This window comes from Pezoporus flaviventris, unplaced genomic scaffold (genome assembly GCF_033815535.1).
Source record: "Pezoporus flaviventris isolate CSIRO_AGI_PZ_B2104156 unplaced genomic scaffold, CSIRO_AGI_Pfla_v1 ptg000014l, whole genome shotgun sequence".
Taxonomy (NCBI): domain Eukaryota; kingdom Metazoa; phylum Chordata; class Aves; order Psittaciformes; family Psittacidae; genus Pezoporus; species Pezoporus flaviventris.
The window spans coordinates 59483-74730 of NW_026892562.1; the positions used below are offsets into that span (position 1 = coordinate 59483).

The 15248-nt window shown below is 41.9% G+C and overlaps 1 protein-coding gene across 1 annotated transcript in view; it reads right to left on the minus strand.

Annotated features, from left to right (window-relative positions):
* LOC133269126 (protein kinase C-binding protein NELL1-like) overlaps nucleotides 1–15248 on the minus strand; it is a gene marked incomplete at its 3' end in the record, with an annotated part of 178911 nt that overhangs the window by 26466 nt on the left and 137197 nt on the right. Inside the window, exon 13 of the mRNA XM_061453083.1 lies at nucleotides 9807–9932. Coding sequence (XP_061309067.1) covers nucleotides 9807–9932 — 126 coding nt within the window. The remainder of the gene's footprint in view (nucleotides 1–9806; nucleotides 9933–15248) is intronic.

The following is a 15248-nucleotide window of genomic DNA, read 5'->3' on the forward strand; positions in this document are numbered from 1 at the left end:
AACAGCAATCTTGGAGCTCAAGGCCAAAAAAAAACCTCTGTGAGACACTGCCACGGTTTAAGCCCAGAACCACATAACTCAGAACCACACAGTCACTCACTCACTCCCCCTGCCTTCTTCCCGACCCTCCACCCCCAGAGGGATGGGGAGGAGAATCAAAAGAATGTAACTCCCACGGGTTGAGATAAGAACAGTCCAGTAACTAAGGTATAAAACTAAACCACTACTGCTACCACGAATAATAATAATGAGAAGGGAAATAACAAGGGGAGAGCATATAAAACTAAAAGGGGGAAAGGAAAAGAAAACAATAAACACAAATGATGCACAATACAATTGCTCAGCACGCACCGACTGATACCCAGCCCGACCTGAGCAGCAATCTGTGTCTTCCAGGTAATTCTCCCCATTTATATACTGGGCATGATGTGCTGTGGTATAGAATATGCCTTGGGCTAGTTTTGGTCAGGTGTCCTGTCTCTGCTTCCTCACAGCTTCTTGTGCCCCTCCTCCCTGGCAAAGCATGAGACTGAAAAGTCCTTAATCAGGGCAAACATCACTTAGCAACAACTAAAAACATCAGCGCATTATCAGCACTGTTCTGACTGAAGTCAAAAACACAGCACTGCACCAGCTACTAGAAAGGAGAAAAATAACTGGCACAGCTGAATCCAGGACAGCCACTAGGTCTGGGGGACAGAATTTTCTGATGGGTAAACATGAAGTTATGAAGAAAATCCCCCTTGAATGTTTTTGAACTGTTCAGCCATAAACCTAAAACCAGGCTTTTAGGTTACAGATTTAAAGAATAAAGCATATTCATGAAAAGCTATTTTAAAAACCAAAAAGGACTGTAAACAGAAAGGTCAAAGCATCCTCTATGCTCACTGTTAAAATTACAAGAGGGGACAGGCTGAAACTGTGGCAAGGGAGATTTAAGATACCTATGACGCAAAACTTTCTGACCAGATGAGCAAGTGCGGGTGGGGAAGAGATGGACAGAAAGGGGATTAACGAATTTCCATCACTGAAATTGGTTTGGTATTTTTAGGAACAGTAAAGACAAAGGATATTTCAGGGTCCATGTATGCTGGCTGGAGGAGGCATGTGAGCCCAATGCCCTTCTCTGTGATCCACTTACTTCCATGATTTAGTTAGGGGAGTTCAATTCCATGCCTGAAGAACAGTTTGTTACAAATAGTTTCCAGAAACAGAATACAACATTGGAGAATTTTTTGCTTGTTTGGACAAAGATGATGACAAGCCCTGGCTGTTAGAGCTCCAAAAAGATGAGAACTTGATTGAGCAAACTCTTTCCAAAAGCTGGTTACACTCTTTAAGGCATTAACACTTCCTGTAGAAGCAGATGACTAAAACATGACAGCTTTTTGCTTCCAGCCACTGCCATCAATCCTGCAGTTGCTGCATGTTTGCAAAATAGCATGTTCCCACTAAGAACTTAAGTGTGGTGGCTCCATCCCGTCTCTCACCTCATGGGCTGCTTGCTAAATGCAGGAATCAAGAATTCCTGGGCCATAGAAATGGGTTTAGTTGTATCAGGGAGAAATCCTGCATTAAGAGAGCTCAGAACAAATGGTGACAAGTGACAGGGGAAGACTTGCCCTTGCTTGTTCTTTAGATAGACAGGTTCACTCATGGCTCTTGAGTGAGTATTAAATCAATATTATTATTTTTAAGCATGAGCTTAGTGATTAAGTTTACGCAGAAGCATGCTCATGCTTATGCAAATCTATTTTCAATACTACATTTTTGTGATAACATATACAGCAGCATAAAAGGCTGCAGCTAAGAAATCATGCAAAACTGCTAATTATGCCTGAGTCAAGAAATACAACTATCAGCATGATTTACAGTCAGGTGTTTAATTAATTTTAGTATTAACAAAGCTACAGAAAAATCAATGTGTCAAAAGGACTTGAAAGGATTACCAACTGCTCTGGACAAATTAGCAACACTTCCATGCCCAGAGCACAGGAAAGCACAAAGATGTTTAATTAAACTATTTACCAGTGAGGAATTTAAATCACTGTAAATATTACATTTTTAGCACATTTCTTCCTTAGGTAGAAAGCACTTACAAGCGTATCATCTGCAGGTTTCTAATGGCATTTTTTTAAAGGAAGGAATGTAAAAAAAACATTGTAGTTAAACCCAGTAAATGAAGGTGAGGTCAGAACAAAAGAATGTGACATGGCATTTAAAATTAGAGAACTGGGGAATCATTCAACTCCAAAGTAACAAAAGATGTTACAAGACTGCCTGGAAAGAGGAAGAAGATGATCTATGACGTGCAGATCAGGTGGTTACTCATTGCACGCTCTGCTGCAATGGACTGCTGTTGTTTCTTGTGAAAATATTGATACCTATGAAAATAAACCTTCCAGTTCACTGAATCCCTCTTAGGATCAGTTTGGGGTTAATCCACATCTGATTTTTCCAATTGTTTACTAGCCTCTGCAATGCTGCTACTGCCTCAGCATGATTTGGGGCAAGATGCTCCACTTCTCTATGGCTTGGCTTCTCCTTTTCCAAAACAGCAATTAAATACTTATCAGCCTTCCAGGGATGCCTTGAGAAGCTTATCCATGCACAATATTCTCTGACAATACAAAAGAAACCCCCTTACAGTGTTGTTATAAACAGAGCTTCCCTATGGCAAGAGTGCACTAGTCAATTCTCCATAGGACTTACCTAAAGCCAAATGAGTTATTGAAAGCTTTCTGCTGCGTTAATGGAGTATGAGACAAGACCCGTGTGAGTATCAGTCATCTGATGGAATCACTCTGGTTTGGTTTTGCTGGATTGACTGAATACTCTCCTAGTCTTCTGTTGACTCATCCAGCAGAGCAAAGAAATGCTCTGATGTAGCAACAGCCTCTGTTGCACAGATTACCTGCTGCCGAATGTGGCCAACAGCCTACTGAGGGACTTGAAACCAATGTTTCTGCATTTCAAGGCAACTCAAACTAAACAATTCCCCTGACAGTTACAGCAACAGAGATGCAATTGACTGCAGTTAAACAAGAGAGTGCTACTGAGCGCTACTCGAGGATATAAGTCCTGTCCTGCCTTTTAGCACTTGACACATAAGGATCTCAGGAAATGAGAGACCAGGATAAGAGTATTTTGTGCTTCATGTCATCCATTCAGGTTGACTCAAGGCCAATTTTCAAATACATTTGCAAAAGCAAGAGTATTGTCCTGAAGGTACTCTGCAGTGAGAAGACAAGCACCCAATGCAGCTGGTAGAAAGACAAAGTGGACTTGGAAGAAGGGAATGCTTCAGAGCAGTGAGTATCAACATATTAGTGCCAAGTAAAATGAGGAGGGTCCAGGACTGCCCAAGGTCCTTATCCCAAGTCACACCTATTGTGCTGAGCATCTGCTACATGGTCTATAAAAGGTGACATAAACACGACCCCAACCCAATTAATATTTTCATGTTTCTTTAAAAGAAAAGTTTGGTAAGTTTGCTGATGACACCAAACTGTGTGGTGTGGTGACACATGGAGGGAAGGGATGGCATCCAGGGGGACCTTCACTCAGGCTCAAAAGGTGGAACTGTACGAACCCCTCAGAGTTCAACAAGGCCAAGTGCATGGTCCTGTACCTGGATCAGGGCAAACCCAAGCACAAACACAGGCTCAGTGGAGAATGGCTTGAGAGCAGCCCTGAGGATAAGAACTTGGGGTTTTGGGCGATGAGAAGCTTCCCATGACCTGGTAGTATGTGCTTGAGCCCAGAAATGCCCATGTGCTGGGCTACATCCCAGAGCATACGCAGCAGGTTGAGAGAGGGGATTCTGGCCCTCTACTGCACTCTGGGGAGACGCCCCCTGCAGTCCTGCATCCAGCTCTGGGGCAACAACACCAGAGGGACATGGAGATGTTGGAGCGAGTCCAGAGGAGGCCATGGAGATGCTGCGAGGGCTGGAGCAGCTCTGCTCTGGAGACAGGCTGAGAAAACTGGGGTTGTCCAGCCTGGAGAAGAGAAGGCTCCTTAAGGGGACACCTTAGAGCAGCTTCCAGTGCCTAAAGGGGCTATTCCAAACCTGGAGAGGAGCTTTGGACAAAGGCAGGTAGGGACAGATGATCTTTAAGGTGTCTTTCAACCCAAACCATTCTAAGATTCTACAAAATATTATGTAGTGCCAGGTAAGATACTCACTAATGATATTCACTGAGAGCAGAACAAGCTCTTCCTTAGAACATACCTGAAAACTAATCCACCAGACACCTACCTTCACTATTCGCTGCCCCAGACTCATGTTTCCAGCTAGCAGTCATCCCTATCAATTCACCAATTCCAGGCCATCATCTGAACAGCACTAACATTTGTTTACTGACCTCTGTGAACAGCCAATACTTTGCGCAGCTCTTCCAAAGTTCAGGTGCCACACTAAAAATAGTTTTACAACAAATAATGTTGTTTTTCTGAATGCTAATTTGGTTCATGGAAAAGGAAGGGAGGAAAAGAGGGTGTGTAGATTACACTGCAGAAATAATACTGTCTTTCAAAGAGTGACTGTATTACCACTTGGCTGCCTCTTTTTCAACCACATGCAGTGGTTCTGGAAGACAGGCAGCAACCTACCCTTTGAAACTGCCACTTCACTACTGTGAAACTTGCTGAATTATTAGTATTATTATGGGTCAACTACACCACCTTGAACTGAAAGGTGAACTCCAGCCACAAATTCTAAAGGAATCACTTTTAGTGAAAGCAAAGACTTGGAGCGTTTGTTCTAACCAGAGTAGGACATTTCTGCAGTCAAGTTGCCTGTCACAGATAGGGGAGGGAAAGGAGGGAAGATCAGGAGAGGGGGCTGCTGTTTCTTCCCCTTGAAACTGAGATTACTCGGAACTCTGTTTTTCTATGCTTTAAGCACGACATTTCCAATAACCTGCTTCAGAAGGGCTTGTTCTGAAAGGAGTGTTTGGTTCAAAACTGAATGCTGCTCCAGGAGAGCTGTGAAGGATCTTATGGGATGACCTGTCGAAATCATTAGGTTTTCTTACTTCGTCTTCTCTACCCGATTGTAAATCAAATTAGCATCTAAACTAGAGACTAACATGTAAATTCTAAGACTTCTTCTAAAAGATATATTTCAATTTTTCCACAGATATAAAATATCTATGATGTATTTTGATAATACTTTCCGATTCTGAAGTTGGTAAGGGCTTGCTTTTTTGATTTGAGTGACTTGTTGCTCGGAGAAGCCAAAGGTAAAACAAGTTCTGTGAACATTATCATACAAAATGAGGACTGAGAAAGGGTTAAAGCACAGTCCAGTATTCAAACATCATACGGAACTGCACAACTCCACAGTGAAATCTGGATGTGGATTCCTTTCATGGAGGAAAACCATCCGTCAGCATATTGGTGCATCAAGAGGAGGATGCTTCATACAGGTCATACCACGTTTTGGCAGAATGTTGGCTGGCCACATAACTTTCCATGCTATTTCTTGAAAAGATGCACCAAGGATAAAATTGGCTGAGTCACCCTCAAGTCCAAAGGAAGTTCCTTCATTTTGAAAAGGGCAATACATGCAAATAGAGAACAAAAAAATCTCTTGTCACTCTCCTTTGCAAAGGTCTTTAGCTCATCATTACTGAATCTTTGTAGGAAATAAGATAAATAAAACCCAAACATAGAGCATTCAAGCCCGGTAGTGACTACACAAAATGAGACAACTTATTCTTTGAATGAGTGCAGGATTTTGTGAAGCTTTCAGAGCCCCACTGCATCCCCAAGGAAACCATTGAAAATGAGGGATAGTCTTTTAAATGGTTATCACAGGTGTTACAGGTCAGGAATTTTGACTGTGGCCATCATTACTATCTTCATAAACAATTCCAGTGCTATGGAAAATGAGATGAAAACCACCTACACTCTTTCCTCCTCGTATCAGAGTGAGACATGTATTTATTACAGATAATTTGTAGCCTATTCAGCTGAAAAAGCATTTGTTCCCTTGATTGAATGGCAGTGGGGCCTAGAAACTACATACTGCAGTTTCCAACTACAGAAAATCATATACATGTATTTTCCAAATCAAACCAGAGAACAGATGCAGCCCATCAAAAATAAAATGATGAGATCATGTAATTTATCATGTTTCAAAAAGCAAGAAACTAAATAATGCACTTTTGAAGCAAACTCCCAAACTACGGCGCTAGAAGAAAGCAACCCAAGAGAACTTATTTTTCAACAATGAGCAGCGTAAAAACCTGTGGCAGTCAATACATGCTTTAAATCAGTAGCCTCCAGTAAATGAGAGCATCTGGAGCAGCAAATCTTGCTGCCATTCTCAGAAGTGACAAGACTGTGATTTACCTGAGAACAGAGAAACAACTTGTCAGCATCACAGAAAGAGACTGAAAGAAGCTTCCCATTCCAGAGTAACTTTCCTTAATAAAACTGTCTTTCACTCAACAACTTCATTAACATGTAGAGCTCAAAGCTCTGGGAATGGGTGAGCTCAATGACCAATGGACCTTTCCTGGTGAATGCAGTTTAAAGTTACTACTGAGTAACCTGCCACAAAATACCCTGGGATAAACCTCAACACACCAGGGCTTTTGCTTATGTGAGACTGAACATGGAATATTTATTCAAATAGTCACTACTTCATTTTAAACCATAGTTCAGAATTTAATATCATTGTAGACTTCATCCAGAGTATTATTTTAGCCACTCTGTGACTGCATTTTCTATGCAACAGCACAGCTTCCAGCACAGCGGCTTCTTAGTGACCACAGTAAGTTTCTACTCCACAGTTCTCATCATCAGAAATTGGAAATATTATTAAAAAGTTGCTTTGGGGAAAAAAGTTTCAGCCACACCAAAACAGTGCAAATGAACTTTTGTTTAAGAAAGATGAAGGGTTCCAAGGAAACAACTAGAAGCTACAGATTCAAAATTCAGCAGTATCCAAATTAATTTGATTGTGCCCAATTCAAACTGACCTGGTATTGCAATATTCACCACACTTCTCTTTAGAAAGATAAAACCCCTTGATATCCAATTGTAAAATTTCATTTGGCTTAAAAACTGTTTTAGATTTAACAGCTACGTGTCAGAGCTTCCTGCCTTTGAAGGCTGCTGGAGCACAGGGCAGTGCCAAGTCCACCTAGCAGAGGCCTGCCCAGCACCACACAGGATTAGCTCAATTGTAGATGATGACTTCATACCTTGAATCAGACCCAGACTTCCCAAAACGTGAAACTCTACGGTATAACTCTGCTTTCAGGCCAGCTGTGAACACAATACATGCAATGCTGTGCACATGTCTCCAACGCCTACATTTGAAACTGGTTAACCTGTCTCTTGAACCCATCAGAGCCTGACCTCGCTTACAGAAAATGCAGTTTGCAGTTGTAATGAGGACTCAGCCCACCTCAGGCTCCCAGACTTGTCTCCAAATCTATGGTTCAATAACAAGATCATTTCTCCTTTGTCTGGTTTGAATAAAGAGGAATAAATTTAAATCCTGAGTAACAGCTACAATCTCTATTGCCTGCGCCTGCTATACATCGGTGCCAGCATGAGGTGGAACTGGTTAAGTATTTGCTGCCTGATTCTTTTACTACTTTTATTTATTTTTTTAAGATTCATTAAAGGAAAATTCTGCATAAAAATAATGCAAAATACAAAACCAGGATTAGTGTTTCTATTGCACAATACTTATTTTAAATACATTCATTACTGTAACATACAACTATTTCTGGATGCAACAGGCAATGAACCAAGTTTCTCCTGAGCTATGTTACTTACTGTGCTTTTAACAGGGATGTCAAAAAAATAAGCCATTTCAGCAAGATAATGAACCTGCAAGAAATAGCTCACTCTCTCTCATTCTATTATTTTGATTTTATCTCCAAGTTCTGGATTTTTTTTGTGCATGCACTTTAAATGAATGCTCACCCATTCCTGTCAAGCAGTTTGTCTTACTACTTCACACTTGCTCATTACATTCCAAATACCTGCTTCCTGAACCACTTGCATGCCTAATCTAATGATAGTCCCTTGCTGGAGGGAAGGAACATTAGGAAATGGGAAGCGTGCATATGGAAAGCAAATGTCAGATTATCAAAACCACTTTCCCATCACTGTGAAGGCCGCTACCTCATGCAGCACAACACTGAGAACAAATTTTAAGGTCTGAAACTTTTCTGGCAGGGCAGACTGTAAAAGATCAAGAAAAAAATACAAAGTTTACCCAAAAGACATAGATTCTACAGAAGTAATGACTCTCTGGGCAAAACAAAACCCCGTTTCCTAACAACTATTGACTATCAACCTCTCTCAAGAGGTGGGCAGGAGTTTTCTACAGTTTTTATGAACTCCATAATCTTAGCTACAAGACATGCTGTCATCATCAAAGTTAACATTTCCCATGACCTTCCCTAGGGATAACATGTGAATGACAACATAATTATTCCAGGCTGGAAATCATTCTCCTATTGAATACTCCTGTTGCCATCTTTACACTTGAGAAAGCCCACACAACCCAATTCTAAACATGATTTCATGTCAAGCTGACTTATTTCCATTTCAATACATCTGCCTGATATTTTCCTTCTTTGCCACACAGGTGCACCATCAAAATAAGCCCAAGATCAGCCCTTCTGGAGCTCCGAGATTGACAGGTGTTATCCAGCGATGTACAGCTGGGCCCAGTGTTTCAGCAGCTCCTCGCATTCTGCCCAGAGATTGCAGAGAAGGTCCCTTAAAAACCTCTGTCAGGAATTAGACCAATCTACTTCCCACTTAAGGAGTTTTAGAGCTCATTTTGCTGACATGTATTAACATGACTGGATTTAACGTCTAATGCTTTCGCAATTGTTCTCTTTTCTAAATAACATGTGTCAGTCCGGCAGACATTACTTCTCACCACTAATAACAACCATTTCCAAACTACTTAATAACAAATAGTTTGGAGGACTTTATACGTTTTCAGTTTTGCTTTTGCAAACTTGTCTCAGCTCTGTCCAGAAAGCTTCTCCTCCCAGATAATTTCTCATGTTTCAAACCACAGGAAATAAAATTTCTTCTCCCTACATGTATGATCTCATCTCAGCCTTTGCACCTCACACACCAGCCAACCATGGGATAGAAAATTACAGAATCCCAGACTGGTTTGGGGGGAAGGAACCTTAAAGCTCATTCAGTTCCAACCCCCTGCCACGGGCAGGGACACCTTCTACTAGACCAGGTTGCTCCAAGCCTCATCCAAGCAGGCCCTGAACACTGACAGGGATGGGGCAGCCCCAACTTCTCTGGGCAACCTGTGCCAGGGCCTCATCACCCTCACAGGGAAGCACTTCTAACCTAAACTTTCCCTGTTTAAGTTTGAACCCATCACCCTATCACTACAGTCCCTGATGAAGAGTCCCTCTCCAGCATCCTTGTAGGCTCCCTTCAGACACTAGAAGCTGCTATGAGGTCTTCACGTGGCTTCTCTTCTCCAGGCTGAACAGCCCCAAATTTCTAAGCCTGACTTCATATGGGAGGTGCTCCAGACATGAAGAGAGCATGTCCTGATCTACAAAAACCCTCAGTGTGTACACCACAGGGCTTCTTGAGCCACCATCCCGAAAGGGTCGTACACAGGAAAGGTACCTCCCAGCACATCTACCTGCCTCATTTGTGCCTAAATTGTACACCAGTACAGAGCCAGCTCGTATGTGACATTTGGTATGGCACAGGGACCAATTCAAAGGCAAAGTATACACACAACACAGTGTAATGCTTTTATTGCTGTATGCTCAACAGCTCACCTGTACAGGAGAAATCATCCACACGGACATATCCCATGGCACAGTCACAGCGATAGGATCCAGGCAAGTTAACACACACGGTGTTGGCATGACAATAATGCATCTTGGCAGCGCACTCATCGATATCTGTAAGGAAGAACCACCGAGGTAAGTTACAGTCAGGCTTAGAAAAATATAACAACATGACACAATATTAGAATAAAAGAAAATAAATTCCATTCACAAATCCAAAGGCAATTTGGTTTAACTCCAACACTGGGGCCTACTCTTAATCAGGAACTGCAGTGACAGGACAAGTGGCAATGGGTTAAAACTTACACATGGGATAGGTTAGATATAAGGAAGAAGCTCTTTACTGTAAGGGTGGTGAGGCACTGGGTTGCCCAGAGAAGTGGTGAATGCTCCATTTCTGGCAGTGTTCAAGGCCAGGTTGGACAGAGCCTTGGGCAACATGGTTTAGTGTGAGGTGTCCCTGCCCATGGCAGAGGGGTTGGAACTAGATGATCTTAAGGTCCTTTCCAACCCTAACTATTCTGTGATTCTGTGATTGGCTGGGGCTTGGAGCAACCTGGTCTATAGTGGAAGGTGCCCCTGCGCATGGCAGGGGCTTGGAACTAGATCAGCTTTAAGGTCTCTTCCAGTCCAAACCATTCCAGGTTTCCATGAATAAAGAAGGAGGCAAATTTAGTACAGAAGTATTCCTTAAAATAGACCTAAAATTCCTGTCTCATAGCAATGGGTTCCTTCTGCTGTTCTTCATGAAATCCTTTATATTTTTTAACTCCGAAAAATTAATGCATACATTTGGGTTTTTTTCTGTGACAATGCTACAAGACAAAAACTGATGCAGAGTTTCCAAACACATAAAATAGCATCACAGGTCTGCAGCACTGACAATCCTACCTGCCTTACTGGTAACCCAAAACATGAAGGCGCAGTGCCTCTGCACAGCAGGCGGCAGCTGCAGTGAGGGACAGATAGGACATGGCAATGTCTGTCACAGCAATGCAGCAGATTCAACTGCTGAGTTGATGGGTGAGTGTCCCAGTCCCCCAGACTCACTCAACTGCTAGGTCAATGCTCTTTCCCTGCAACACAGGAACTCCTGTGGCGTAAGTGGGATCAGGGACAGCCCGTTTTAACCTGCTTTAAATCATGCCAATGGAACAAAAAGATGACTATGGAGCAGTATAATGTTGACCCCATATCTCTGTTTGCTTGAGGATCTCTACTGCTGTTGCAATTCCAAAATTCAAAACTGTTGTCACAATAGTGAATCAAACCCATCATTGATTTGCCTGTTTAAATATCCCAAAGCTCGATGATACTGTAAACTGTAAAATCTTCCCCCCTTCTTTCCCCACAAAACCAGATATTATACTGAAGAATTCTCTTGATTTGTTTTCTCAGCAGGATAGATTTTCTGCTTAGTAGCACAGATTTTACATGAAGTAATTCATGGTTTTCAAAAGATTAATTCTAGTGTTCCATATGTTCACACAAAGAAAAATGAATCAGACTCGTTTTTCCTCCTCTATTACCTTTTCCTTGTTATTCATTGCTCACACTTAAGTAAGGTATTAACTGACAACACAGCTGAAGAACTCCCTCAACCAGTAGAGTTGGTCACCACACAGTGTGGTCTCCTCCCACATCCCTCTGCACAACCATCTACAGAGACCAAGCTACAGTCTCTCTTTTTCCTCCCACCACCTAGTACTTATGGAGATACAATAGAGGTGCTATAAGGGGTGAGTACCATAACATCAGGATTTAACCCCAGAATAGGAGGGTTAACCTCCATAGTGGAGGGATCACTGTGCACATGCTGAGCTCTTTGTTGCCTAAATTTAGGTGTCCTGTTTAACCTTCCTAAACAGAAATAGCTGCAGTTGAGGTACACCCACATTTTCCAGTCTCTGAAAATGAAACACATCCCAGCTACACTCACACTTGCTATACTACAGACATCTGTCTGGTAGGAACTACTAGCTAAATCACTGTGTGTTGGCCACCAAACAGCTGTCAGTTGGCAGTGATTGCTGACTGCTGCCAACTTGGGCTGAATTAGAAATGATGGCCTGGAGGCAAAAGACTTGATATACCACAGCAAAATCCTTGAACTACCTCGTTCCCACATTGCTGTTGTTTCTGCTGCAGTGCCACCTGACAAAACGAATTTTAAAAAGTCAGGAGCACCAATATATGGAAGATAAAAGCCAAGAAAAATCCTCCCACATGTCTTGTTATCACACCACAGAGTGCTAGAGCCACTTGGGAAACACTCAGGTATTGATGTGTGTTCACACTGTTCTGTTTGCAGCCTCTTTATAATAGGTTTTTGGAGCATAACTTTGAAGAGTTTTGTTCTTGCATATCTGATAATTTCCAAGCATGAAAGGGAAAGGAACAAAAAGATGTATGAAAAGAAAGCAAGAATGTCAAAACAGCAACCAATCTACCTGAAAATTAACCTTACGGGCTACCCTCTATCTCCATCTGCCTCACTGAGTGCACTGGACAACGCTTCTCTTTCTTCCCCCAAAGCAAAGAGAAAGGATTAAAAGTCTCAAAGGTGAAGGGATTTAAACTTTGGTTCATTGCAAGCAAAGCCCACATTACTGTAACACAAAATAGGAGAACACCAGTGATACAAAGAAAATCCACAACCTCTATGAAAATATTGCTGTTGGAGTATTTCTCAAAAGGGGACTCAAAAGGACTTCAGGTAATGGCTGCACTAAAGAGGACTGAGAACAACTGACACTGGGTTGCTGCAGAAATCCTTGAGTCCAGGAGGAAAATGCTGGGTCTAACAAAGGCAGCAGCAGGAACAAAAGATCCCTCTCTTCAAACTTGGCTCATCTACTTAACTCTTTCTGCAATCCGTCTTTGGCCATCTTCCATAAATCCTTTCAGTATTTCTTCTTTTCTTTACCTTTGCAGTATCAGCCTCCTACTAATACACACATTTCCCTTACAGAGAATAATACTGAGAGGTCAAAACTGGCAATAGTATTTTCTTATTAAAGCCTAAAGGGCAATGCTAAAACTGTTGTTCTGGACCACATCTCTGCACATTCCTGTAAAAGGTTAGGTATTCATCACAAAATGCTTGGGGTTTTTATTTAATACTGTTAGAGTAAAATCCACAAAGCACCCAGTGGTATAGATCAGCTCAGCTGTAATGGAACTCAAATTGTGATTCATGTGTATAGATTGCTTGTCGCATTTGAAATATTAGAGCTCATCTTCTAGTGGTCTTCTGAGGTGATAAAAATATATGATTTATGTATCTCTCTAGACTGGTGAAGTAGTTTGTTTTTCTTTTCCAAAAGTTTACTTATAGTCTCTAAAATAAGACTTGACACAGCATAATGATCATTCACATCTCACCAGCTGCCATCTCCACTGGCTACCTCTTTGCAACAACAAAGACATTTGGGCTTCAGCTTTCCAGTAAGGACCATAATATTACAGGGTGGGTTGGTTTGGTGAGCGAGAGCTGCTCTTCCGGGTCAAGTGTTTCCTTAATAGTTAACAGAATACATACACATGAATTATATTTTATTATTTGTGCCAGTGGAAACGAAAGTATCTCAGTGCAGCTACCTGCTTAGCACCTGCCATGCCTTTCGCCACACAGCAGCTACTTATCATCTCATACCAACCAACCAGGCAAAACAAGACGGGATGGAAACACAGTACAAGTAGCATTCAACCCATGGCCAGTGAAAGAGGTTTTCAGGTGCAAATGTACTTTACAAACCATTTGACTCTTCTCATGCCCAACTTGGAATCCTACTGCTAAATATTTATAACATTGAAACATGACAATTAGATACCAAATCACAACTGGGGCCTCTTTTTACTGTTTGTCTCCTCCCATGAGTCTTATCAAAGCAAACTCATCTCTGCCATAAAGAGGGCACGATTCCTGTTAATGACAATGGGAGTATTGTCCATTCAGGTCAAAGGCACCTACTGGTTTTCAAACTGTTAGCCCTGTAATAACCACAAGTGAACAATCTTGAAGCAAAGCACACTCTATCTCTGCAATTGCAGACCCCTGTTTGCATGCATTTAATAATAACCCATGTGGACATGAGCACTATCACCACCTGCTGTTTTGGGCTTCAGAGTTTAAATACTGGAAGACAATAATATTCCAATCAAAACAAAATGACTATGAAGCGTTCCAGAGCACCAACAGGTGTGTGTGTAAGTCTGCTAAGTATCAGAATCAATTAGTCCATTTGCAACTATCTCCCAACTACTTGCTGTCTGTTTGGGAGCATGTTTCTCCAAACTTGATCCTAATTTTCAAGCCCTCTGTAAAGAAGCAAGGATGGAAAATCAAAGATGGACGGGAGAGAAGAAGGACAGCATTGCAGAAAGCTCTGATGTCTAATTCATGACTCCCACCTAGAAACCATTATTAACGGAGGGTAAATTCACCTCCCCTCCTTTATTCAAGTTAATACTATGCCTTAATGTGACCTGTATTAAACCCTGGTCTAAATATTTTGGGGTTTAATAATGCAGAATCAATCTGGGCTGTTATTTAAATAATATCGAATCTTAAAATATATTCCCAAGCTGATGAAATCATATAGACAAAGTTTCCAAGACAGTGTAGCACAACAGTACTGGAACATAAAAGAGGTCCTAAACTTTCAGTCACCTTATGCTCCCCCAACAAGGAACACATGGATTTTTCACACCACTGACTTAATAGTAACCTTGTTCATTGTTATTTCTGGTTTGTATTCCAAATGCTCCCTGATTCTGTCCTCTCCTGCCCTTACCTCCTTTCCATTGCCAGGCTCATTTGACTTCAGCTCTGCTTACCTGTTTTGTTTTAACCCTTCCACTGCCTGTCCTCTTTCTCCTCGAACATCCCCCAGACCTCGTTTTTACCTTTAGTATACGGCTGGTTCCTCAAACTGTGCAATACAGCCCTCAAGGAGCCACGAAGCATAGGACAGCAGGAGTGAGCAGTTATCTGTGAGCTGGCAGCAGCTCAGCTTCCAGCAGTTTCCTGAGTAAGAAAAGACTAATTACGGGCTGCGGATGTTTAGGCCAGGCTTAAAACTGCTCACAAGCTTGGACTCCTTGATAGCAATTCATCTCCTCCACACAGGGCAGCAGTATAACCACAGGTGACCCTCACCATTCCTCTGACTTGGATGGACGGAGCTGCTGCCCTTTTGGAGGCAGGGAAACAATCCAAACCAAAAGCAGGTAAAGCCAAAGGAACATTCCCCTTTCAACAAGGCTGAGAAACATTACCCTGACATCATTAAGTAACTAAGTAGCCAAAAACGCCTTCATAAATTAGGGCTGGTGTAGCATCACCTGGGAATCCATCAGAAATAAAATACTATCAATATAATAACATCAGGGTGTACAATCACTTTGACTTTTAGAGCACCATTAAAA